We start from the raw sequence: 26,788 nt of genomic DNA, 5'->3' as shown, positions 1-26,788 counted from the left end.
ATTAAAATACAGCACTAAAACAAGAATGGGCCAGGGAATGAATGTCCCAGAAATTTTATTTTGGCATATCGTAGATGCAAAAGGAATCAACAAGATCTAGTTATATAGTTGCAATAAGATTTTTTCTACAAACAATGGGCAACCTCTCCAGTTTAACTCCTTCCACGCTCCTGGGCTGCATCATTCAGCACAATTATTACAAAGGATATGGCAGGAGCTGCTGGAAAACTAGATTATTGTACAATATTCAATATTAATTTAGCTTGTACAATTAATTTATAGTAAAATATTCTCATCCCTTAAAGCAGAATCTACAAAAGGTGTGTATGGGTGTTTTTGTCTGTGGATACAATAACAGTGTTGCTGTGACACGAATGTATGGTTTTACTGTGCACTACAGTAAACAGACATGAAAAAGCCTGCATAAAGAGCCAGACCTCAAATAAGAGTCACTTAGTACAACCATCTTACAAAACCTCTATTTTTCCTTTTCTAGGGCTTCCCTTTTTTTCAGATCTTAGATTCCTAAACCCCTTTTAGAATCAAGAAAGGGAGAACAGGACAAGACTGTGGAACAAGGAAGCTACAGACACTGTTCTCTGGCCAGTACATGCCTAAGTATTCCCATAAAGCATCCAATATTACGATTAAGTCATTTGGATCACTGATCTTGCAATACCTCATCAGACTTCAAAAAAATGCTACTATTAATTACTGACGAACTGATCAATTAAGTCACTTGTGTTAGCTGGTGGCGCAAAAGATTTCAAAGTATTATAGAAACAGTACTTCAGGAATATGAAAGATCAAAGTTATATACAAGATGGTGAAATAAGACTAGTTTGCGTCTAAAAATTAGTCATTTAGAATATTTTACTATTAAAAATAATGAGATGACATCTGTAAGACCTCAGACAGAAAGATGGATTATTTTATATTTGTCCACTTACATACATACAAAGTATACACTGGAGATCCTGATGCTATAAAAATAATCCCTAGATACCATTTTACATTTGGTTTTAAATATTCCTTAGACATCTTTCAGTACTTTTAAAAGTCTAAATAAAGTAAATACCAGGCTAAATATAATATCAAGAGCAAAGCTTGCAAGCTAGTTTATTCCACCTGCAATCCTAGTCCGTCCTACTATACTATATACAATGTTCAAAAAGTGCATTCCTTACAGGAAAAACACCAGAGGGGAATTTTCTTTCTGCCCACTGATGACAAAGGCTCACTGATGACTCCTCCAAATGAATACACAGTAATTCTCAAAAGGTTTTAGATTTTAATAATGAGCCACATTGAAAAAAGTTTTTAATTTTACAAATTATGCCAAAGAAAAATAATTAATAATTTTAAAACTGCTGTTAAAAAGGATAACATTTTTAAAATTTGAAATCAAATTTATGAAATGTAATTTTTTTTCAAAATTACTTGTTTACAATTTTAATGTTCAACTCGGTTATTATGAATCTTATAATCAGCATTTAGCGTGGCTGTCACAGATCTTCCTGCAACAACGCTTTTAACATATAGTACGCAGTACACTTAGTAATAGCTACAGCAGTTATGCACCAGTTTGTCCAATTATTCATTTTATAGATTTTTAGGCATGTAATGTCTTCCTGAATCATGACCTCCCCACCTTTGAATTGAAAATTCAATTAAACAACAAAACATCACTGAAATCTCAATATACTTCATAGAGTGGATGTACAGCTTTAATATTCAACAGAACAGATAACATATATGGGATTTAATGGATAGATTTCTTATTTTTGTCATTTTATTAGCTGTTCCAGTATATCAATAGTTTTAAATAGTTAAACGAACCTTGGGATATGTATAGTTTTATGAATGCCTAAATGTACATCTATATTAAACTAAGACAAGATCATAATTCTCTCTTACTAGTTCAGTCATACTACTGTACCACCCTAAAGGACTATATTTACTAACGAACAAACAGTAAATAAGGAGGGACTGCACTACAGCCACGCTGATATGAAATGAAATATTAAAATATTAAGTTGGATAATTCCTACTGTATAAACATCAACAAAGGCACATTTTAGCTCAAGTGTTTACCCATCCAAACAAAGTCTCCTGGATATTTCTTATGCACCTGCAATGCAGCTCAGAACTCTACAATCCCATCCTCAGGGCTGCCACAGTCCCGTGTCCTTTTATCTTATCGTCCTTACTTCAGCTTTTGACAGTTTAATATACTACATTAAAAAAACATATCATTATAATTTATGGAGGCAACATACAAACATGCAAGGATCCCCGCCCTCGGTCCCACCTTAGTTCTTGGGTTTGGCGATAAACAGACAGCAGCTAGGTGGCTGGAAGACACTCCATTTCCAAACCCAAGCTTTGCACTCTTTGCTACTATTTCCAGAAATGATGGGCTCTCTCCTTACATAAAATACCTCGTCTTGAATAAAGATTTCACCCCTCCCCTCTCCTCCCCACACACAGTCCTTCCATCTTTTCTTTCTTCATCCACCCTACAGATTCACTGCAACGGAAGAGGAGGAGAATAATGTCACTTCCCTAAAGCTCAAAGGCAACGTTGTCCTTCATGTTTCCTCTTTTATTAGGTACCCCCATGGCATACCTTATGGTCTAAGACAAGCAGTCATGCCACCTCCCCTCCCAGTCAGTCCACTGAAATGGATTTGTGTTTTCTAAATAGGAACAGGGAATTAAAGAAACGCCCGTCAGTGAGTTAGCCAGGGAGTAACAGGGCAGCAGAATAACCCCCCTGCTCGCCTCCTATTCCCCAGCGGACTGCAGCAGGGGCTGCAAAGGCTCACAGAAGTGGAAGGCAATCGTTTTGCTATAACCCTGCAGTCCCTGCATATATACATTCATGGAGAAGAAAGCCTTTACCCTACACACTCAGCTTTATTCTCTGCTGGGCGTGGGCAGGAGGAAATGTTTTAATGCAGTGATGCTCAACCTTTTTTCATTTGCGGACCCCTAAAACTTTCATATGGAGGTGAGGACCCCTATGGAAATCTAAACAGTCTGCAGACCCCCAAGTGTCCGGACCACAGGTTGAAAACCACTTTTCTTTGGTAACAACAACCTTTCGCAGACCCCTAGACAAGGTCTGTAGACACAGTGGTTGAGAACCTCTACTTTAGTGAGAGTAGTAAGGGAGTGTCTCACCTTCACCCCCAACGAGGGCAGGAAAAAAAGTCACCACCAGATGCCCTTGCTCCCCTCCCTCACTTGTGTATGTGTGGAAATAGGGGTGAGATGCCTCTGGCCCCAGGCTACCCCCCACCTATGTGTTTGGGGGGAGGTGACACACCCTGGCCCCCCAGGCTGCCACCCCACCTCTCCCTGCAGAGGGGAAACGCAAGGCCCCCTGGCCCCCCCACCTGTTCATGCAGGTTGGTACGCGAGGCACCCAGCCCCTCAGGCTGCCCCCCACCTATTTGTGTGGGGGAAGGCGAGACACCCGGCTCCTCAGGCTGCCCCCACCTGCCTGTGGGGGGGGGGAAGTGAGACACCCAGCCCACCTGCCCCCCACCTGTCCGTGCAGGGGGGGGAGGTGAGACACCCAGCCCACCTGCCCCCCACCTGTCCGTGCAGGGGGGGGAGGTGAGACACCCAGCCCACCTGCCCCCCACCTGTCCGTGCAGGGGGGGGGCAGAGGCGAGACATCCAGCCCCTCAGCCTGCCCCCCACCTGCTTGTGCGGGAGGAGGCGAGACACCCAGCCCCTCAGCCTGCCCCCTACCTGTCTGTGCGGGGGGGGGGGAGGCGAGACACCCAGCCCCTCAGCCTGCCCCCCACCTGTCCTTGCGGGGGGGGGAGGCGAGACACCCAGCCCCTCAGCCTGCCCCCCACCTGTCCTTGCGGGGGGGGGGGAGGCGAGACACCCCGGCCTCTCGGGGCAGCTCCTTCTCTCCGGCGGCTGGCACCGGCCCCACCCGGCAGGGCCCCCCTGTGCCCAGCGCTACCAGCCCCCGCGCGGCGACTTACCCGGCTGCGGGTCGCCTCCCCGGGCCGGGCGGGGGCGAAGCCAGACGGCTCCCCGGGGAGGGGGCAGGGCGGGAGTGTGTGTGGGGGGGCTGCGCAGGCGCAGAGCTCAGGTGCGGCTGCAGCGACAGCAGTTCCGTTACCATGGCAACAAGGTCACCGCTTTAATCAGCCGCTGCTGCCGCTTCATCTCCGCCCGCTGACCCGGAGGGGCCGGGCGGGCCCCCGAGTGCGTGCGCGTGTCCGAGAGCTGGGCGTCCTCCTGAGCGTGTGACCCTCCTCCTCGCAAGTGTGCATACACCTGAGTGGGTGTGTATGCACCTGCAGCTGCGCGGGAGAGCTGGGCACGCACCTGAGTGTGCACACGTACATACACACACCAGTGTGTGAGTCTGAGGAGTGTGCAGGTGTGTGCCAGGGTAACCAGCTGTCCTGATTTGATAGGGACAGTCCTGGTATTAGGGGCTTCATCTTATATAGGCACCTATTAACCCCCAACCCCAGCCTGATTTTTCACACTTGCTGTCTGGTCACCCTACACACTACGTGATATAGCACATCGAACCCCAGCTCTCAGGCACAGTTCTGCACATACTTGCCACGCTCCTATGCACATTTATGCACATTTGCTTCCCCCTCCCTCCGTGAAATCAACGGCCTGCTAAACCCAGGGTTTTGAGTTCAGTCTTTGGGGAGGGCCGTTCTGTGTGACAGTTGTTTGTGTTTCTCCCTGATGCACAGCCACCTTTGTTGCTCTGGTGTCTGGCTGCGCGTAGAGTACAGCAGTGCGCATCAGAGAAGCTTTGAAAACCAGTTTTGTGACTGTTCAGGCTATGGTGTGAAACTTCTGTTTGTTTCTCCTTGATGAACCCTCCGCCCTCTCCCCCCCCCCGGTTCACTCTACTTCCCTGTAAACCAACCACCCCACCCTCCCCTCCCCCCTTCAAGCACCACTTGCAGAGGCAATAAAGTCATTGTTACTTCTCATTCATAGATTCTTTATTAATTCATCACACAACTAGGGGGATAATTGCCAAGGTAGCCCGGGATGGGTGGGCGAGGAGGGAAGGAAAAGGACACACTGCACTTTAAAACTTTAACACTTATTGAAGGCCAGCCTTCCGATGCTCGGGCAATCATCTGGGGTGGAGTGACTGGGTGGCCAGAGACCACCCCACCATGTTCTTGGGAGTCTGGGTGAGGAGGCAATGGGACTTGGGGAGGAGGGCTGTTGGTTACACAGGGGCTGTAGCAGCGGTCTCTGCTCCTGCTGCCTTCCTGCAGCTCAACTATACGCTGGAGCGTATCAGTTTGATGCTCCAGCAGCCAGAGCATCGACTATTGCCTTCTGTCTGCAAGCTGACGCCACCTATCATCTTCAGCCCGCCACTTGCTCTGTTCAGCCCACGATTCATCCCGCCACCTCTCCTCTCGTTCATATTGTGCTTTTTTGCACTCATTGACTGCCTCCACGCATTCTGCTGTGCTCTTTCAGTGTGGGAGGACATCTGGAACTCTGTGAACATATCATCCCGAGTCCGCCGTTTTCTCCTTCTGATCTGCGCTAGCCTCTGTGAAGGAGAAACATTTGCAGCTGGTGGAGGAGAAGGGAGAACTGGTTAAAAAAGACACATTTTAGAGAACAATGGGTACACTCTTTCACGTTAAATTTTGCTGTTCACATTACACAGCACATGTGCTTTCGTTACAAGGTCGCATTTTTCCTCTTATATTGAGGGCCTGCCAGTTTGGTGTGAGAGATCACTCATGCAGTGCCAGGCAACAGATTTCGGCTTGCAGGCAGCGATGGTAAGCCACAGTATTTTGGCTTTTTTAATCTTCATAACATGTGGGAATGGTTTCAAACAGCAGCGCCCTCATTTCCCATACCAAGGACCCATTCGGTTGGCCATTTAAAATGGATTTGCAATGTAAAAGGAGGGGCTGGGGTTTCCGGGTTAACATGCAGCACAAACCCAACTACCCCCCCCCCCCCCACACACACACCCAATTCTCTGGGATGATCACTTCACCCCTCCACCCCACCGCATGGCTAACAGCGGGGAACATTTCTGTTCAGCCGAGCAGGAACGGGCACCTCTGAATGTCCCCTTAATAAAATCACCCCATTTCAACCAGGTGACCGTGAATGATATCACTCTCCTGAGGATAACAAAGAGAGATAAGGAACGGATGTTGTCTGCATGCCAGCAAACACCGGGACCATACGCTGCCATGCTTTGTTATGCAATGATTCCAGACTACGTGCTACTGGCCTGGCGTGGTAAAGTGTCCTACTATGGTGGACAGGATAAGGCAGCCCTCCCCAGAAACGTTTTGCAAAGGCTTTGGGAATACATGAAGGAGAGCTTTCTGGAGATGTCCCTGGAGGATTTCCGCTCCATCCCCATACACGTTAACAGACTTTTCCAGTAGCTGTTCTGGCCGCAATTGCTAGGGCAAATTAATCATTAAACACGCTTGCTTTTAAACCATGTGTAATATTTACAAAGGTACACTCACCAGAGGTCCCTTGTGTGCCCTCAGGGTCTGGGAGCACGCCTTGGGTGAGTTTCGGGGTTACTGGTTCCAGGTTCAGGGTGATAAACATATCCTGGCTGTTGGGGAAACCGGTTTCTCCGCTTCCTTGCTGTGAGCTATCTTCATTGTCTTCATCATCATCATCTTCCGCGTACCCCAAACCCTTTTCCCTGTTGCGTGTTTCTCTATTGATGGAGTCAAAGCACACGGTTGGGGTAGTGGTGGCTGCACCCCCTAGAATGGCATGCAGCTCTGCGTAGAAGCGGCATGTTTGCGGCTCTGCCCCAGACCTTCCATTTGCCTCTCTGGCTTTGTGGTAGGCTTGCCTTAGCTCCTTAATTTTCACACGGCACTGCTGTGCGTCCCTGTCATGGCCTCTGTCCTTCATGGCCTTTGAGACTTTTTCTAATATTTTGCCATTTCGTTTACTGCTACGGAGTTCAGCTAGCACTGATTCGTCTCCCCATATGGCGAGCAGATCCCGTACTTCCCGTTCTGTTCATGCTGGAGCTCTTTTGTGATCCTGGGACTCCATCATGGTTACCTGTGCTGATGAGCTCTGCGTGGTCACCTGTGCTCTCCACGCTGGGCAAACAGGAAATGAAATTCAAAAGTTCGCGGGGCTTTTCCTGTCTACCTGGTCAGTGCATCTGAGTTGAGAGTGCTGTCCAGAGCGGTCACAATGAAGCACTGTGGGATAGCTCCCGGAGGCCAATAACGTCGAATTCCGTCCACACTACCCCAAATCCAACTCGCAAAGGCCAATTTTAGTGCTAATCCCCTCGTCGGAGGTGGAGTAAAGAAACCAGTTTAAAGGGCCCTTTAAGTCAAAAGAAAGGGCTTCGTCGTGTGGACGTGTCCAGGCTTAATTCGATTTAACGCTGCTAAAGTCGACCTAAACTCGTAGTGTAGACCAGGCCTTAGTGTTTGTCACCCTTTCCAAGAACAACCTGCAACATTTGCTGAATTCCTTTGTCCATGCTGTATCCCTTTTGGGCCTTTGTATTAATGTAAAGAAAACAGAAGTCCTGTATCTACCATCTGCTGGCAGAAACCCATAAGTTCCATAACCACCAGAATTAAAATTGAACAGCTACCAATTAAACAATGTCAAGTCCTTCTGCTACCTAGGTAGCACAGTTACCGGCGCCACCAGCTTTGATAAAGAATTTTCAGCACGCTTAAAGTCAGCTGCCTCAGTTTTCGGTCATCTACAAAAAGACTTTGGACAAGACGGGGGGCCAAAGTCTCTACAAAATGCCAAGTTTACAGAGCTGTCGTGCACCCTTGTCTTCTATAATTGTTAGAGACCTGCCCCCTTTATCGTGGCCATATCCAAAAACTGAACTGCCTGCAACAACGCCATCCACGCAGCATAATGGGAATTAATGGTCTGACAAAATCCCTTACAATGAAGTATTACAGCTGGCAGCCATGCTAAGTATGAAAGCCATGCTAGCATGGAGGCAAAAGGCCTGGGTCAGCCACGTTATATGTATGGATAACAAATCACCTGCCTAAGAGAGTTCTGTACAGTGAATTTAAAAAAAAGACAGTAGGAAGGCTGGCCGTCCCAAACTCTGCTACAAGGATTGCATCAAGTGGCACATACTGTCTGCTGGGCTGGATTTAATGACCTGGGAGTCTACGTCCCTGGACAGGTGAGCTTGGCACTCTGCTACGATGGAAACAGAACATGCAACAGAATATCGTTGCACTACCTCCGCCGACAGTAGGAGGAAATATAGACACCAACGTGTCCTGGCATGTTTCCTGAACCATACACGTGGATGCTGATTTCCAGTCATAGTCCTACTCCAATATGAGTGACAGTCATTATATATTATTATTATTCAAAAAGGACTAGTGGGATGACCTGGGTAACTATAGGCCAGTTAGCCTGATGTGAATCCCTGGCAAAATAATGGAAAAGCTGATACAGAATTCAGGTAATAAAGAATTAAAGGATAGGAATATAATTAATGCCAGTCAACATGGTTTTATAGAAAAACAGGTCTTGTCAAATAAACCTGATTTCAATCTTTGATGTGATTACAAGTTTGGTTGATAAAGATAACTGTGTAGATGTAATAGACTTTTGTAAGGCATGTGTAGGAAGAGGCCTGGGAGCACCAAAGACAGAACTTTCATAGGATCTGGACCTAGACTATGGAAACTCACTCCCACAAGAGAAAGATGACCATGGATCATAGAATATCAGGGTTGGAAGGGACCTCAGGAGGTCATCTAGTCCAACCTGCTGCTCAAAGCAGGACTAATCCCCAGACAGATTTTTGGCCCAGATCCCTAAATGGCCCCCTCAAGGATTAAGCTCACAACCCTGGGTTTAGGAGGCCAATGCTCAAATCACTGAACTATCCCTTCTCCTTCCAAAGGATTGTGCTGCCTTCATAATTAAGTACAAAACTAATTTCTTCATCTGAGCATTCCCACAAAGTGCATGCACCCACTAATAACTTTAATCCTAATCAAGCATATTCTCCTATTTACTGGGGAGGAAGAGAGCAATATTATTTCTCCGTCTTTGCTTAAATACTGCTCAGATGCTAGGGTAGTATGCTCCAATAGAAGAACTGGATGGCTAGATAGCAGCACTGTATCAGGCAAATATAGATTTGAACTTGACTTGATTTTTCCCCCATTTGTACCCTTTTATTGCACAAATGATATTTTCCCAGATAAGGCAAAGCTAAAACACTGTATTTCACCTCTTGCAGACTTAACTCTGGGGGCCAAATTCATCCCTGTTGTAAGTCCCGTTGACCCTGACTGCACATTTGTCCCACCACTAATTTCATTTTTGAACAGCCTTGCTACTTTGTCATCATTGCATAGCTAATAGGTGACTGAGAACCCAGCAAGAGGGCAGGTGCAGAGGCAGGGAAGCACTGAATAGGTCTAATTCTTCATTCATTGTGAGGGATTGCAATGGGAGTTAGGTGCCTAACCTCCTTAGGCACTTTTGAAAAGCCCAGTAGGCACCTAAATACCTTTGTAAGTCTGACCCTGTGTGCTCTTCAGCAAATCAGAGTATCTTAGCCATTGGGGTAATCATCATCATAGTTCTCACTTCTCTTGCATTTTCCATCTTTAGGGCATTTCAAAAACATTAACTGATTAATTCTCCCAACATTCCTCTGAGAAAGCAAAATATTAGTTCTCCTCTTTTACACATAGGAAAACGGAGGCTCAGAGAAGTGACTTAACTTGCTAAAGGTCACAAAGTGAGTCACTGGCAGAGCCAGGAATGGAACCCAGAGGCCTGAGAACTAGTCAGTTAGAGCCCACATTCTTTTCTGTTTTATCTCAGATCTTTTTAAGCAGTTTGCGCTAAACAGCATCACTATTGGACTCAACTTAAAAATGTTAGAGGAATGGGCCAGGAAGCTGACTCTCATAGAACCCCTGCCAGAAGACAAATGTACTGATGTTTGAATCATCCTGCAGCAAATGCAGGAGCATTGTTAAATTCAGTGTTACTCCCTAATAATGTAGCAGAAAGAAAAAGGCAAAAACAGCTCTACAGTTGAAAAAGGAAATATGGTCAATTGTGCCTTTGATCCTGAAATGTAAATTCATTGTAATCCAGGTAAGGGAGATCCCTTTGGAAGTAAAAAGGGAGAATTCAGCACAAACACATTCTGGAGAGAGCTGATTAAAAAATCCAGAAAGTTTCATGTAAATGTTTGCATTTTCCCCCTATTTTTATAACTTTTTCAAATTAGTTTCCACCTGCTGTGTAGCCAAATAAAAAAATGAAGGGAACAAATTAAAAAAGTGTAAATTGTTGTTTTTTCCAGTTTTGACCTACTTAAACTTTAGTTGTTATCTTCTGCAGCCCCCTGACAATGACTGATGAGCCAAAACACCCAAAATGACTGTTTCTGAATTATTTCTAAAGACTATCTTAACCTCTCTATGCTTCGGTTTCCCCATGTGTAAAAAGAACAGGAGTACTTGTGGCACCTCAGAGACTAACAAATTTATTTCAGCATAAGCTTTCGTGGGCTACAGCTCACTTCTTCAGATGCATAGAGTGGAACACACAAACAGAAGATATTTATACATACAGAGAACATGAGAAGGTGGAAGTACGCATACCAATTGTAAGAGGCCAATGAATTGAGATGAGCTATCAGTAGCAGCAGAAGAAAAAACTTTGAAGTGATAATTGCGATGACCCATGTATGTATAAATATCTTCTGTCTGTGTGTTCCACTCTATGCATCTGAAGAAGTGGGCTGTAGCCCACGAAAACTTATGCTGAAATAAATTTGTTAGTCTCTAAGATGCCACAAGTACTCCTGTTCTTTTTGCGGCTACAGACTAACGCGGCTGCTACTTTGTAACCCATGTGTAAAGTGGGACTAAAACATATCTCACAAGGTGCTGAGATGCTTCAGTCCTCTATGCGTGCAAAGCACTTTTGGGAGGTGCTACGTAATAGGAGTACAAAGCACTATTATCTACAGCCAGCTAAATTCTCTTTGCACACACAGCTGGACTCCTGACAGTGATGGCCCCCATCACAACACAGAACGCTGGAAGTGTTCAGCATCACCCTTAATCTGGACACCCCCCTCCCCCCCGTCCCTACCATTCAATATCAGATCCAGGTTAAAATGCTGAGGTGTGAGCCTTTGTTACTGCTGGGGAACAACTGTAAAATCTTAGAGCCTAATTCATTCCACCCAAACTGTAGATGCCAAAAGGATGCCTTGGCGTATAGCCATTTACCTTCTCTGTTGTCTGTGTGTGGAAATCAAAATGGCAGTGATGTGTAATGTCAGTGACTGTGCTTGCAGTGGTGGTAATCCCACATTTTTACATTCAAATTGCAGGCTTCTTTCTTTCAAAGTTTGTCTCCAAGTGATTTGCACACAGGAGTCTGGACACTGGGAAAACAGCCCAGCATCTACTGCTTCCCAGTCCTGGCCTTTAGCTCCAGGACCAGCATTCCTCTATTGCTTGTTCTGTGGTCTTATGTTTGAGGTCTATGGATCTAGAAACACCTCTCATGTAGAGATTTGTATGGCTTTAGCTGGAACACAATAGTTTTGATTGCCACTACTTTCCTCACAGGCAGAGAGCCACAGGCCAGGTGATCTGCCTGTAGATCTACTTGATGGCACACATTAGCCGTATTCCTGCATACCTTCACTAGGTTTATGTGACAGCACAGTTGTATAAAGAATTGTGCTGTGCATCATCTGTGTGAAGGCTACCAAAAGTATTACACAGAAACAAATCCAATAAAAAATCCTCACTGGATTGTTTATTTTTCAGACCGCCTCGCTGTTCATAAAACTAACTTAGTAGTAGTGCAGTGGTTTGGTTTCCCTGGTAAACAGTAGGTAGCACAAATGTTACATGAAGGCCTTTTGTATGTTGGACTAGTTTTACTTGTAGAGGGGGGATGGAACCTGGCATGGTGCTTGGGGGAGGGGGCTGTGTGATTTAAAGGATCAACTAATTACAGGGCTGAACAGTGGATACAGTGTGAAGGGGGGGAAGATGATCTCTTTGTTTTGCAGATGTCTCAGGTTATCAACTTTTGGCCTAGCATTCATGTGTTCTGTAGAGCCCTGAGCTCTATGTTAGTGCTCAACTAACAGTAATAGAAGAAGAGGATATTTTCAAAGCCACAAAGGGCAGTGAAACACCCAACTTCCATTGACTCTCTAAGTGCCTTTGAAAAATTACCCCCAATAAACAGTGATAAATGCAACTACCTTTTTCTCTTTACCCCCTTTTCAATTTAATACATTGTAAACAATAACAAAGACAGAAGACAGAGATCGGATTATGAAGCTGGGAGGTGGATGCTGCAGCAGGGTCGGGGATGTGAGGAGGGACCATAAAAAAATACCATTATCCATCCAATTCAATATGAAGAATGTTTCTACTGTAAAATCTGTGGTGACAATACACACAATGGGCCTATTTCTGTTCCCTGCTACACCCAGGTAACTCCGGAATACCTATCAGTGAAGTCAACCCAGTTATTTCCTATTTAAACCCATGTCACTGAGATTAGAATGGTTTCAGAGTAGCAGCCGTGTTAGTCTGTATCCACAAAAAGAAGAACAGGAGTACTTGTGGCACCTTAGAGACTAACAAATTTATTAGAGCATAAGCTTTCGTGGACTACAGCCCACTTCTTCGGATGCACATGCATCCGAAGAAGTGGGCTGTAGTCCACGAAAGCTTATGCTCTAATAAATTTGTTAGTCTCTAAGGTGCCACAAGTACTCCTGTTCTTCTTTTTGAGATTAGAATGTGGCACAGTGGAGTTACTACAGATTTACAATGATGTAAATGAGAACCGAATTTGGGCTGATATAAGCACAATAATACAACCTGCAGCTGGAGTCACCTACTTGAAGTATGTTTTAATGTAATGATGATTAATAATGCAGCCCTCACTGATAGATACTAGCCATGGGTCCTATGTAACCCCACTGTGATTGAGATGAGATATAGAACTACATCAGGTATGAACTGGAACCAAATGTTATAAATTGCAATCAAGACCATTCCCTTTTGCTATCTGGTAACAATACTGAAAATCATGAGTTAGATCACGGGGCTAAATTCTGCTCTCAGTTAAATTCACTCAAGCCATTGGCTTCAATGCAGGGTTACAGCTGAGGGCAGGGTTTGGGCCCTGCCCTGTACAATAAGTGGGGTAGTAGCTGGCAGATGTAAACTTTAATTGCTAACAAACTGCTCACAGCCTGGGAGGGGAAGGAGAGCACTCTGAAAATGCCAGAAGTCCATTTAATGGAGCGAGGTTGGTTTCTTTGTACTGTCCTTGTAAAAATGGTGATGCTTCCAAGGATTTATTTACAGAAGAGATGATAAAGCTAAAGGAGAAGCTATAAGGTCTTTGGGGCAGGGACCATCTTTTTGTTCTTGTTCATACCAGGCCTAGCCCAGTGCCTGGGCCAGGAATAGGGCTCCTAGGCAGTACAGCAATATGAATAATAAACAACAAAGATTGAAGAACTGTAACACATGTGTAGCATGATGAGTGTGTAAGCAGGGTCTGAATGAGTTCTCCCCCTCCCAACTAGCCTGGGTGGGAGGTGAACTCTCACAGATGCCCCTCTGAACCCTGGATCCTCACGGAGCAAGGACAATCACTGTGAGTGGGGTGTGGTGAGGGAGCAAAGAGGGGCACAGAAAAGGAACTTTTGGTTGTAGAACTCAAGACCACGAGGCAGAAGGCTCTGCCCCACGTACTCTGGGGTGGGCGTCCTGCCAACAGTTTTAGGATTATGAATCCTGCTTGTGGCATTTTCCCTCATTAATGGCGGGTGACTTCCTTCCTTTCATTAAAAGTTTCTTTTCTACACTCAGACTCTGTGCTTGCGAGTGGGGAAGTATTGCCTCTCAAAGGCGCCCAGGGGTGATGTGTAATTTCCCCAGGTTACTGGGTGGGGGCTCAAGCCTGTTCTGTGTTGTATTGTTGAAAAGGAACTTCTAGATATCGAACCCGGCCCTGTTTGCTGCTGGCTCCACCTGACAGAAGGGTTACAAGTAGAACTGGAGAAAGGGGCTCAGGTTTTAGGAGAGCTCTAGTCTGGTGCAACATCAGGCCTGGGGCTCAAGAATGGAAGCTGGGGCAAGTTTGCTAGGAGACAGACACAGACTTCTCAGCCTGTAGCACTGGCCTCTAGGCATGCACAGTAAAGATCTCTTTCCTACAACTCTGCTTGCTGCATCTCTTATTGCTAACGAAACAGTACTGAGCAGAATGTGGTCTCCAAGCACAGGGCCCATATGCCAAGGATAGTACATTGGCACAAGCCTCCCGAGCAGCTATTTGTCTTGCAGCGGGATATTTGAGAACATCAGCATCATTTGTTTTTAGTACAGCAACACCTCCAAATAGGTCTGCTTGACCTTGCTCTGAATTTGCGCATGGGGGCCACCTGGCAGGAGCTCTATGCATCCAGAACATCTCATGCTTCCCAGAAAGCTCATTTACTGTAAGCAAATCCTCTCTCACTCCTTACATATGCAAGCGAGTTGACCTAACTCTCTGAACGTAAAACATTGCAGGATCGGGCCCATAGTTTGTGGCAAGGTGCTGAGCATCTTTGGCTCCCACTGGTTGTTGAGAGAGTCCAGGGTGCTCGGCTCCCACTGGTTGTTGAGAGAGTCCAGGGTGCTCAGCTCCCTGCAGGAAGTGCTCAGCACCTTGCCAGATCAGTTCCCATAACATTCAGTCATCTTTACCAACAATATACTTAGCAAATCCATTACTTTTCAGTATTAATCTATGAAATGGCCTTTAGCCAGGATCCCATGACTGGGCAAGTCACCTCTTGTTTATACTGGATGGGATTTTTAAAAGGAGCCTCAGGTAGTTAGGTGCCTTCCTCCCAGTACATTTCAATGGGAATTGGGGTCCTTTGAAAATCCCAGCTGCTAGACTTGGACAACATGACTGCAAAGGACAAAGACTGGAATATTTACAAGTCTCACGGGAAGGCTATAGACTTTCCAGGGCAAAACAAAGAAGTTTCAGACATGGGCCAGAAACTCATCACAATTTTTAAAGATCTTTTATTTAAAATCCTCTTTGTGCAGGGACATGAGTCACTGACCTGTTCATATACACGTGCCTATGTTCTGTTTACTACTTCTTATTAAAGATCAAGAAAAAGCTCAGAGGACCCAGTATTTGGAGAGCAAAATATACATGAATAACCATGCCTATTTTGTCCAGCGCATGGGCCGTGGGTTGAGAACCACTGCTCTAGTGCAGTTTTCGTTAGAAGAATGGCATGACTTTATTTGACAAATAAATGTATTTATTTACATTAGGAACAACTTCGATGGCCTTTACTCACCCAAATCTCCCATTTAAATCAATGGGAGTTTTGCAAGAGAAGACTGCAGAGCTTTGGTTCAATGTGTACTGGAATGTACTGGTTACAGGTACAACCACCTTCTTCTCGATGGGTTGTCACAGCTGCTCAAGTGTATGTGAGGTCATGTCACCCTTCTAACGACAACAGAAGCTATAAGTCATAAGACTACTGAAAACCAATGGAAATTTTCCTAGAGGTCAAGTGGTAAGTTTCTGTTTTGGAGCTGAAATCCCAAGATCTTTCCCTACTGTGTATAACAAATGACTGCTGTGTAGTCTTGGCAGCTAAACCATCAGGACACTATGTCTCTATGATCTGTACTGGCTGAGACAGGGCGAAGGAAATGAAGTGAACTGCATTTCTTCTAAATCGATTGTTTCTCCTTGTTTTAAGTAAATGAGTGAAAAAGGGAATTGTGCTGAAGTTGCAACATGCTTTGTGCATTATTTTAAAGTAAAACATTCTAGCTATGTCCATGGCATGCTGGGATCTAAGCTGTATGGAGTATGGATGTTGGGCCACGCCCCAGTTCTTCTCTTTATTAAAAACAGACATTTTAAAATTACAACATGGGGTGTGGCATTTTAAAACTCTACTAAAGGCTTGATTGTGCCCATTCCACATGCAGTTGCACAAGACAGGTAGGATGGAAAGACACAAGGAGCCTTCCACATTTTGCACAAGAGTTAGGCGCAATCTTATGCCCCTGATCCTGCAAAAATTTATGCACATGCTTAAGAATGTGCACTATGAACAGTCCATTGTAACATCAATGGATGTGGACATCAACGGACTACTCACAGTGCATAAAGTTAAGCACCTGCGAAAGGATTTTCAGAGTCAGTCTTTGTGTTCCCCTAAGCACAAAGACTATTGGAATCTAGATCTGTTGCCCATGCTAGTCCCCCTAACTGAGCCCCCATGTATAATAAATGGTATAAGATGAAGTCTCCAGTAATTCACACCATTTTTGTGTCAGTAGACATTGTGGCTCAGATAAATGAGATAAATCTTTAGGAGGACACATGGATATATTCGCATTTAAACCATCACTAAGTTTGGTCAAGAAAAAGAAAAACAGATGTCTCCAGTTCTTGCAGTAATAGAAAACATGCTGATTAGTTTAACTGAAACATATAAGGTGCTTCTAACCTGCTTTCAGGCTGGAAGGATGGCATTTTGGAGGGTTTCAACAAGCTATATATAAAGGAGGAAGCAACATTTTGCCCCCTAACCTATGACTAATGCTAAAGCTAAGTGCTATGTAGTGAAGTAAAGATGCACTATCATTTGGCCAGCACAGAAAGAAAGAGTATTGATTCTTCATTGGACCTAGTCAGGGGAATGCTTTAAACTCTCAGCATTCTGCCTTGAAGATACATAACTGGTTTCCATTAGCTTGCTGGAAAGGACTAGAGACGCCCATAGGAACCTGCAGGCACAAAATTTATGATCAGGCTGGAAATTATAATCTCAGCTCACATCTTTTTACTGGGTTCATTTTAAGAGCCTTTGAAGAACTTGGCAACCATGGAGGAGTTGGTGGCAATGTTGTAAAATATGTGGTGGCAGCCTCTTGAAAGAGTCTGCTTCAATCTTTGGGAAAGAAGAATGTTAGATTCCATTTACTGTACAACCAGCTACCAACACTAAAACCTTATGACTGATAGGGTGGTGATGGGGAGAGATTAGAAATTGATATTTTTAGATCCTGGGAGTAATTTTGCATTATTGAATATCAAAGATGGATGTACCGAGGCAACTGGCAGTGGCTAGGGTCTCAGACTCTAATTATCCGCAGGTGCTATGAAAATGCTATTTATCATGTACTCAATTTCTTTCACACGGGCCACAGAAAAGCTGTGAGATAATAGCAAGTCATCCAATGGCTAGGACACCAGACTGGGACTCAGGAGAGCTGAGATCTCTCTTCTTGGCTCTGCCACTGACCTGTTGTGTGACCTTCAGCAAGTCACTTCCTCCCTCAGGGCCTCCATTTTCCACCTCCCACCTTTTGTCTGTCTGGTCTATTTAGATTGTCAGCTCTTTAGGGGCAGGGGTTGTCACTTATGCTTTGCACGTGCAGCACCTAGAATAACAGTATCCTGATTGAGGCCTCTAGCCACTACAATAATACAAGCAATTCGTTATCATCACAACTACGGGCATTACTGCCCTGAGCCAGTTTTGAACAAATGTCCTTCCAGTGACAAGTCTCTCCATTATAGGATGACTGGGTGAAATTCAATGGCCTGCGTTATGCAGGAGGTCAGACTAGAGTGAGGCAAGCAGGATCGGGCCTTCAGAGGTTTAAAATCTGCTGTGACAATTGGTCTATACAACTTTTGCCTACTTAGAAATTAACCATGAAAAATAGGTCAAGTTGTTGTCAATAATGAATGTTATATACAGATTCAAGCAAATCAGACAGAGATTAAATTAGTCCAAACAAAAAAGGCCACGTTGGTATAATCCAAGGACTATGTTGAAATCACGCCTAGTAAAAACAGAAGATGTGGAACCGGAAATTCATGAATGAAAATGGGTGTATTGGAAATTAGGCCTAATTGATGGACAAAATAACGAAGGGCTGGGCTATCCCACTCACCACTCCTTTTGGGGGTCCTTGGAGAAAGAGACTTTGGGAAGAGAGCACAGAAAGAACAGATGGAGGGGATTATAGCAAGCGTCACCATTGTGGCCGCCACCCTCACTGTTTCCTGAGACATCCTGACCAGCATGGGCCAAGAGAGGGACCCACATACCATCATCTCTATTGGCTCCAGCTGAATCCCAAACAACACCTGGGATGAAATGGGATCAGACTTTAACTTTAACAGCCACCACAACAGCTCCAGCCCATCTCCACTCCCTTATCCTGTACCTAGAACAACTGTTATTACCATCTTTGATACCATCCAAGAGACCGCCAAACAAGGGATTTTCCCTTCTAAAATCTCTCTTAATCTAAAGGGAAAGGGAACAATAACTGTTGTGAAAATGAAACCTTTACGTAATACTTTACATTTCAAATGCTTTAACTGTTTTTCCTTCTTCTTTGTATCTTTAATACTAGGTACATATGAATTTTAATGGTGTGTTTGCCTTGGCACTAAGCAGGCTGAGGCCTCTGTATACCAAACCCTGAACCTTTTTATAACACTGTGCAATACGGGACAATGACTGGGTTATGTTAACACCCATTTATGTCATCTAAATTAACCCGACAGATCCAAACACAAACCCATCACTTGCATCACCTGCCGGTCACACAACTGGATCTGAGCTAATGTGAACTGATGTTATTTTTGAAGTCCCATTTCAAAAGTGCCTTATGCTCCTAAGTGCCTAGGTCACTTCTGAAAATCAGATTTGGGCTCATAAGTCACTTAGAGTTACTTGAAAATTTGATGCTAAATGTGTAATGCATTTCTGTTTTCAATAAAATGCAGTTTGGACAGGTTTGTGCCCATTAGATCCTAGGGCAGCATTTCACAAATGCGGCCACCAGGGGCTTTTCTTGCAGCCAGAGCCTCCTGGGCAGTTATGGGGTCAAGGGGCGGCTAATGTGGTGGCAAAGCATTCACCTCTTCCCCAGGGCCACCAGTAGGGGTTTGGCCCTGCCCCCCTCTGGAGCCACAAACACCAGAGGAGCAGGCAGCCAGTGTGAGTTCCTCCCTTTCCCAGGGGCAGCAGGGCTCAGGTTTCCAGCTTCAGCCCTGGGGTGTTGGGTGGCTGGCTCCGGCCATGGGGCTTTGGGTTCCGGCTGCGGGGCTTTGGGTTCCGGCTGCGGGGCTTGGGGCTCCAGGCCCCGGTCCGGGGCTTAACACCCCCACATGGCTGATGGCCTCCTCTGCCTTCCCCAGCCCTCCGTTGCCCCTAGCCCCCGCTACCTCCTTACCCACCTCTCCATTCAGAGCTTAATTTGTCCCCCAGCTAGCCAGGGCTGAGTGAGTCTGCTGTGAAAAGCGATATGAATAAACCTACAAATACACCTCTACCTAGATATAACGCGACCTGATATAGCATGAATTCAGATATAACGCGGTAAAGCAGCGCTCTGCGTGGGCGGGGCTGCGCACTCCGGCAGATCAAAGCAAGTTCGATATAACGCGATTTCATCTATAACCCAGTAAGATTTTTTGGCTCCCGAGGACAGCGTTCTATTGGGGTAGAGGTGTATCAGTTTTCCCAGGAGCAGACTTACTAGCTAGCAAGTCTAAATAAAAAAAACAGCAACCAAAAAAAAAAAAAAAGAAGAAGAAGAAGAATGGGCAAAGCACCTTATTTTGTTTCTGTTTAGCTCCAGTAAAGAATAGAGACAACTATACATTATTTTTATTATTGAGTCTGAAAAAAAACCCTACATAACTAAATTACCATGATTTGGACATGGATATGTGCTTATATATTTGTTCTTCCTGAAGTTAATTAAGTATTTTAGGAAACATTGTCAGAGTGGCCACCAGCAAGAGTTGGTGGCCGCACTCTAAGGCCACCAAAAATTTTCTTGTGAGAACCCCCGGCCTAGGGAGGGATAAGAGGCTCTCCCCAAGCCGGTGGGTTCTAGAAGAAAAGAAAATTGACATATGCTGGCTAAGCCTTCTTCACAGCAAACCGGCTTTATGCGCAGCAGTTCAGCAGAGGGCAGAATTCTCCTTCTGCAGAACACAGTCAAGCCACTCCACAAGTGCTCATTCTAGCCAACCACTCCCAGGGACTGGCTGGGGAATCTGGGTAGTCAAGGATCTGTTTGTCCCACCACCTCAGCCAATTTCCGTTGTGCTCCCGACTGCCTTTATTATGCTATTATGGCTGGAACCCCTGAGAGCTCAGTTCTACAGAGTAACTCTCCCTTCCCTGCCCCTTGAAGGTTCTCCAGGCATCCCACATGCTCTGTCCTTGCTTCCGTCCCACGCAGCAGGAGGTGTGTGTGTCAGGGGGGAATGCAGGCACAGAACCATGGTATGTGTAGTATTTTTGAACTATAGGAGATAGAGTTTTTCCATATGGGTGTTGTGGTTTGGCATATGCAAAATCCACAGATTAGTAACAGATGGGAAAAGATGCAAAACCCCCATTGATCTCCGAGGGCTTGAGACGTAACCGATTTCTAAAAGACAGATGGAATGCAGATAGTGACCTTGGGCCAGACTCTGGCCTGCACCCTGGTCCCTATACACAACTCCAGGAGTGACTAGTGACCTCAAAAGAGCTGCAAGGGGCTGGCAGAGAATTCCCCCAATGCAGGAACATTACTACTACGCCCCTCCTGCCCTTCCAAGCCCCAACATATAGTGCATGCCAGGGGTGGGAAAGGACAGAGTGGGGGCATTGTCAGGGCACTTAGGGCAATGGAACTTCTGGGCTGCAAGGTGACCCAGGAAAGAGTGCTCCAAATTACATTACACTGCACATTTCTGTCCCTGTAGCAGCCCAGAATCCAGGTGGCACACAGGTGACAGAGAGCCACTGCTGTCCCCCTCCTCCACAGGGGATGCTTCCAGGATCCTATATGACAACAGGTGCCAATTTAGTGTCCCTTAAAGACAGCCGTTTTAAAGAACCAGCTGAGTTTATATCTATAGTTCAGCTCTATAGCATAGTCAAACCACAGCCTCTCTGAACATAAGAACACCCTGCAAGAACGAACAAGTTTTGTTATGTTTTCGACTTTCTACAGAACACTTTGGGGGGATATACTACGCCTTTCCCACTTGCAACCAGCAGAAGGCGCTTGCTTTCTTTGTCATGAAGGATCTATGTACAGAGCAACAAGTGAAAAGATTCAAGCCTAACCCACATGTGGGTACTGTAAGTGTTTCATAGAAATAATGATCAGGTAGGTTTGGACAGTTACATTTTCTATGTAACTGCTTTAGTAGTCGCCTTTTAGTCTTTAATAAGACATTCACGTTGTGTGTATGATCCCGCTAAAGCACCGCACATGGTAAACATGCAGGCCAGTTTAGGTTGTCTCCTGGATTAAGGGGTTAATTGGGGCATGTTGGCAGTTGTCTTCCTGTGAATTTGTAACTTAGCAGATGGGCTATAACGGGATTGTTCTTGCTTGGTGGCTCTGTGTAACTCCAAGGAAGGGAGTGGGAGTTAGGAGAGCAGATGTCTAGGGAGTATAAAGGACACAGGACTAAACGGTATGGACCAGATATCGGCCTCTGTTAAGGCCCCTTTGTGGTGCTCTGGTGGCATAAAGAAGCCTTAAAGTTGCCCTAAATGGGTGGTAGAGGATTACTCTGGCATGAGCGACAGGCAGTATGACAGGGTGGGAGGGATATGGCCAGAGCAAGCTTCATTCTGGTAATTCCTGCCTGGCATAAGTTACAAGAGAGCCTAATGGTAGTTTCCCCCCATTCCAGTCATGCTGAGCAGAGCTTTGGTGCAGCTAGGGGGGACTAGGGCCTCTACACTAAAGCCTAGGCCAAGAGTGGAAGTTTTGCTTAGTTGTTACACCAGGAGTGCAGAATTCTGTACCCAGCTCTGCCATTGAGCTGCTGGGTTCTCTCTTAGCCAAATCATTTATTAAACTGCTTTGGGCTAAAATGGGTTTAATGTTATTTCTGTACTTTACAGGGAGCACGTGAGGCTGAAACCTGAATAACACTATTTATGAAGTGCTGTCTGCAATTCTATAGCACCTTTTATCCAAGGATCAAAGTAATCCCTCCCCACCCGCTAGAGGGAGAAAGCACTTTTGCTTTATACCTTGCGTGGGCCTTGAGCAAATATCTGTACTCAAAACAAACACTCACAGATTTTGAATGAATAGAGCTGTTTCTACAGGGGAGCAAATGATGGCCATAAACCTGTAAACATTTACGCATGTAAGTTGTCCCATTGACTTCAGTGGGTCAACGCATGTGTGGAAAGTTCAGCACATGCAGGAGTGTTTGCCCTATTTCAGAACCAGACAATACCCTGGTCCTAGCCCTTGGAGAGAGAGCAAAGTGCAGGTGCTGGCCTTTTAGACAGTCTGGCTTGTTGGCGATATCACAGTCTCAGGCAGTGGAGCCTTAAAATCCCTAGTTAGGAGGGAGTGGGACATGGGTGTCTGCCCAAGAGAGGGGTGACAGCTGGAAGCCCAAAGTGGGTGACCTTAGAAGACCATGGAGGGGAAATACAGGTGTAGTTGCTCTGAAACTGTGACATATGCTTTTAAATGGCTGACCAACTGTGGCTGAAGAATGGGACTGTCTGGCAGTCAAGAGATCTAGGTTCTATTCCTGGCTTTGTCACAGGCTTCAGGTGTCTGGGCCAGTCAAGTCATCTCTTTGTGCCTCAGTGTCCCCATCTGTAAAATGGGACTACTACCTCTCTACCACATGGGAGTGTGGTGAGGCTACCTGTGTTAATGCCCGCAAGGCACTCCTCACAGGGAAGATGCTACAGAAGTGTCACACATTTATTTATTGTGGATTGCTTTTTAATTAACATTTTATAAGGTTATTCACACATCCAAAACAACCATGTCTTTTCCACTCAATGACTTACTTTAGATCAAGGGAAACAACATAACTGGAAAGAACAAAAATAAAGTCTCCATATGAGAACACAGTGTGCACGCCTGAGTGCACACATATTGTAACCTGCTGCACCATCACCGGTGTGCAAAATTGCAGTTGTCCTGTCTAACAGGCAGAGCCATTAAGGATTTAAAGGTGAAGATAAAGCCAGAGCAATTGCATAGCTACATATACCACATCTAGTTGCCCCAAGAAATAAATCAGTGGCTTAGACAGTGACAGCTTGAGATTTTGTAATTAATAATAAGTGTCCTCACAGATAATGAGATGTTGAATGATGTATTGGCGAGATGTGTTGCAATACCCAAAGGACTCCAGGCTTGTGTGAAATAGTTTGTGATTCCCCCCCCCCCCCCCCGTCTCTATGTGGCAGGAGAATTATGGATTTCACTCCTGGTCCACAAAGAAAACCTTGGGCTTAAATGAGCCATAGAGTAGGATGGGTGAAGTTATAAAGGCAGCGCATAGAGCTGTGCAGAAAAAACATACAGAAGTCATGGAGAAAGCACTTCTGCCTTGCCCCATAAATGGACCTTGACCGTGGATCTCCCGAGGAATATGTGCAAAAGCCGAACCTTTAAGGAATGAAAAACAGCCCTTCACAGGGCTCACAGTGCTAAGGATGAATCAGAACTAAGACCTGTGGAGACTGCACCCTCCCTCTGGGCTTCCAAATACACCCAGAACGGCCAATAACACTGCAAGTACAGCCAGAACTGCAAGATGCTGAGTCCCCTCCCATTGACTCCAAATCTGCATGGTAACTGGGACCAGTATAGGTCCAAACTCCTTGGTCCTTCATGTACCCACTACCCTCCATGGCTTTCTCAATACCAGAGTCCAGCAAAAGCCAAACCTACAGTCTGTAACCAGGAGATGTACATTTTCCAGCACTGCATGAGATTTTAGCCCTGCTTTGCCTAGTCAGAGGACAGTGGTAGCAGCAGCTATGCAAGTTTCCCGACACTGCCTCCCCTGTTCAGAATGGCAGCATCTTTGGGAGTAAGAGAATTCAACCTCTACGTCCCTTCAGTCCTTTGCCTCTCTGCTGAGACGACCAGCAAGGATAGAAGCTACCAGCAAGGACAAGGGACCTACTAACAAGGAAATGGAATGGAGACCATCCACTCAGGCACTCACCATCAATCCAGGTTGGATTTGAACCGGCAACTTCAAATGAAACACTTTGTATTCTGCTACCAAAGCCCTGTTCCAGCCATGTAACTCTTTCATGAGGCTTTGAACATTTAGTGTGAATATTCCTTTGAATACGTAAATCTGGATCTGGCCTGCAAATACAAAGTTTTCCAAGTTAATTAAAAAAACCTAATGAGTAGGGAGGCTGAGATTTGATGGCTGTCAAAACAATACGACTAGGTAGTGATTTGTTGGTGACATGTAAAAAACAGGCAGCAAGTCAGCAGTCAGGATACATTTGATTGAAATTAAATCAAAGTGAAAGGCAGTTGACTTTGAACTGGCTCCGAAGGCCAAAGAGAAACAAGTAAGAGCTGATAACGTTCAATGTAAAACAGAGGCAGGGGGAGCAGCAGCATCTTCCTGGCACTGGAAATAGTTGGCATCCAGTTGCAACAACTTTATTCTTAGTTCAGAAAATAAATTCATCTGGAGGGAGAAGGACTGAGGCGGTTTGGAGTATTAAAAGAGAAAATGGATCAGTGCAAGTAACCTGCCTGTTGTTATGGAGTTGAGGTGGAATTGTGCTGATGCTCTGAGACAGCCCATGTGTGTGCGGGGGGGGGAGGGTTGGATCTAGACTGGCTTCATGCTATAAGCATCCAAGGTGGTTTGAACGTAGCCCTATTATTATTTGAATTACAGCTGTGCTCATAGGTCCCAGATGAGACTGGTTCCCCACTGTGCTAGGTTCTGCACATACACTGAGCAGGAGAGGGCAGTCCCTGCTCTGTGGGATTTACAATCTGAATAGACAAGATAGTCCTGCTTATTGCATCAGTGGCAGTCGCGTACCTCCCTCACATGCCTTCAGGAGTCCAGGGGTCCAAATCCTGCCCCCCTGGCACTGGAATCCATCTGGAAGAGTTCCATTAGCTTCGGAAGGAAGGAGTGGTATTCAGGGATTAGCTGAACAAATACGTTTGGTTGTTTGGGGCCCAAAGCTCAGCAACCCGGGATCTGCCAAGACACTGGAGAAGCTGATTCCAGGGGAGAGGAGCATCAGCTGAGAACCCTGATACTGGAATATGCAACTCCAGGAATCCAGCAGATCTCATCTGCCACAAGCAGGCACAAGTGGCCAGAGAGGTCTCACATGGCACATCCTCCATATGCACCAGATGAAATAGCATCACCCATAAAGAGACAACACACCTGCTTGTGGGTTTCTCCCCTCCCTTTCCAACAATTGCCTTGGAATCCTCAGGCATTGTTGACTGGCTGGATTTCAAGGTGCCTGGTAGCACCTTGGACCATCAACTCCTCCCCCAAGGTCATTAACCTCCAGAAAATGCCCTGAATCTCGAGTCATTGCTGTCTAATTGCATCCTTGCTCTGCTTTCTCACTCATGATGGAAGTGCATGGGGGCTTTGCAGCGATTCCTAGACAGTGATACCTGAACCACTCTCTAGACATACTGTGGCTTTGGAGCTGCAGAAGCATCCGGATAGATGTACTCCTGGATCTCTATGTTCATAGACACACAGGCCCCATCCTGCCCTTCCCTTTTCCTGCTCTCAGTCCCAGCAAGGATGGAGTTGGGCCCCACAGCATGCAATGGGTATGTTCCCAATATCCTCTCTCCCCAGCCCTCAGGTCCTGCAGCTGCCAGGGCACTCCAGGGCTGTGGAAGGGGGTAGTGAAGACATCTGATTGGCTCCTAAGCCAACAGCACATATTATCCTGGCAGGTCCTTGGACTCATTTCTTAGACCACCCTGGCTCTCAGCATCTGTGAGTGTAATGTGGGAGTTTTATTTTCACAGTAGTACTTAGCTAGCTGCCAAAGTAATAGAAGCGCTTAAAAATATCAATCAGATCAATGCCAACAACAGCCAGCCCTTCAGCAGATCAGCTGGCTCAAGTCATCTCCCAGTCCCCCATTCAATATTCCAATAATCCATACAGATGCTAGGTGGCATTACTTAGCCCAACTGGCCCTCTATTGATCAGTAAATGGAATGGATCAACTCGACTATGCACATCTCCATGGAGCCAACAGCTAACTGGGAAGGGATCACAATACTCCAAGGACCAAATCCTGAGTGTTGTTATGATTTCTGTTATAGTAGTGCCTAGAGGCCAGAGCCCCACTATGCAAGGCGCTGTACAAACATGTCACAAAGAGACATTCCCTGCCCCAAAGAGTTCACAAGCTAAGTTTAAGATGTGGCACCATATCCTGTTGAAGCAGATGGCAAAATTCCCATTGGCTTCAGTGAAGTTGCAATTTGGCCCCAAATGCAGTGTCTAAGGACTGTTGGCATCTTAGGGTACGTCTTCACTTACCTAGGGTTACCATACGTCCGGATTTTCCCGGACATGTCCGGCTTTTTGGGCTCCAAATCCCCGTCCGGGGGGAAATCCCAAAAAGCCAGACATGTCCGGGAAAATCGGACATGCGGTCGGCGGCTCGGGTGCCGGGCCGGGGGCTCGGGGGCTCGGCCGGCGGTGCTCGGGGGGGCCCGGTGCCGGGCCAGGGGCTCGGGGGGCCTGGCCGGCGGTGCTCGGGGGGGCCCGGGGCCGGGCCGGGCCGGGGGGCTCGGCCGGCGGCTCGGGTGCCGGGGGCCGGGCCGGGTGCTGGGCCGGGGGCTCGGCCGGC

At 45.9% G+C, this 26,788-nt stretch overlaps 1 protein-coding gene across 7 annotated transcripts in view; it reads right to left on the bottom strand.

Annotated features, from left to right (window-relative positions):
* Positions 1-26,788, bottom strand: part of CCDC92 (coiled-coil domain containing 92) — a 225,939-nt gene that overhangs the window by 18,892 nt on the left and 180,259 nt on the right. Inside the window, exon 1 of one of the 7 annotated variants that reach the window (XM_054006069.1) lies at positions 24,130-24,253. The exons of 2 other annotated variants lie outside the window; for them this stretch is intronic. Coding sequence is in view for 1 of the 5 variants with exons in the window: in XM_054006063.1 (XP_053862038.1) it covers positions 4,008-4,150 (143 nt within the window). In the remaining 4 variants the exon portion in view is untranslated. Of the gene's footprint in view, positions 1-2,131; positions 2,218-2,311; positions 2,439-2,629; positions 2,653-4,007; positions 4,215-24,129; positions 24,254-26,788 lie in introns of those variants that run through there. 4 more of the 7 variants (XM_054006063.1, XM_054006070.1, XM_054006066.1 and 1 more) reach the window with 4 other exon arrangements.

Source organism: Malaclemys terrapin, chromosome 16 (assembly GCF_027887155.1).
Source record: "Malaclemys terrapin pileata isolate rMalTer1 chromosome 16, rMalTer1.hap1, whole genome shotgun sequence".
In the NCBI taxonomy this organism is placed as follows: Eukaryota; Metazoa; Chordata; order Testudines; family Emydidae; genus Malaclemys; species Malaclemys terrapin.
Note: the sequence above shows the minus strand (reverse complement) of the source record. Positions and strands in the feature narration are given on the sequence as shown.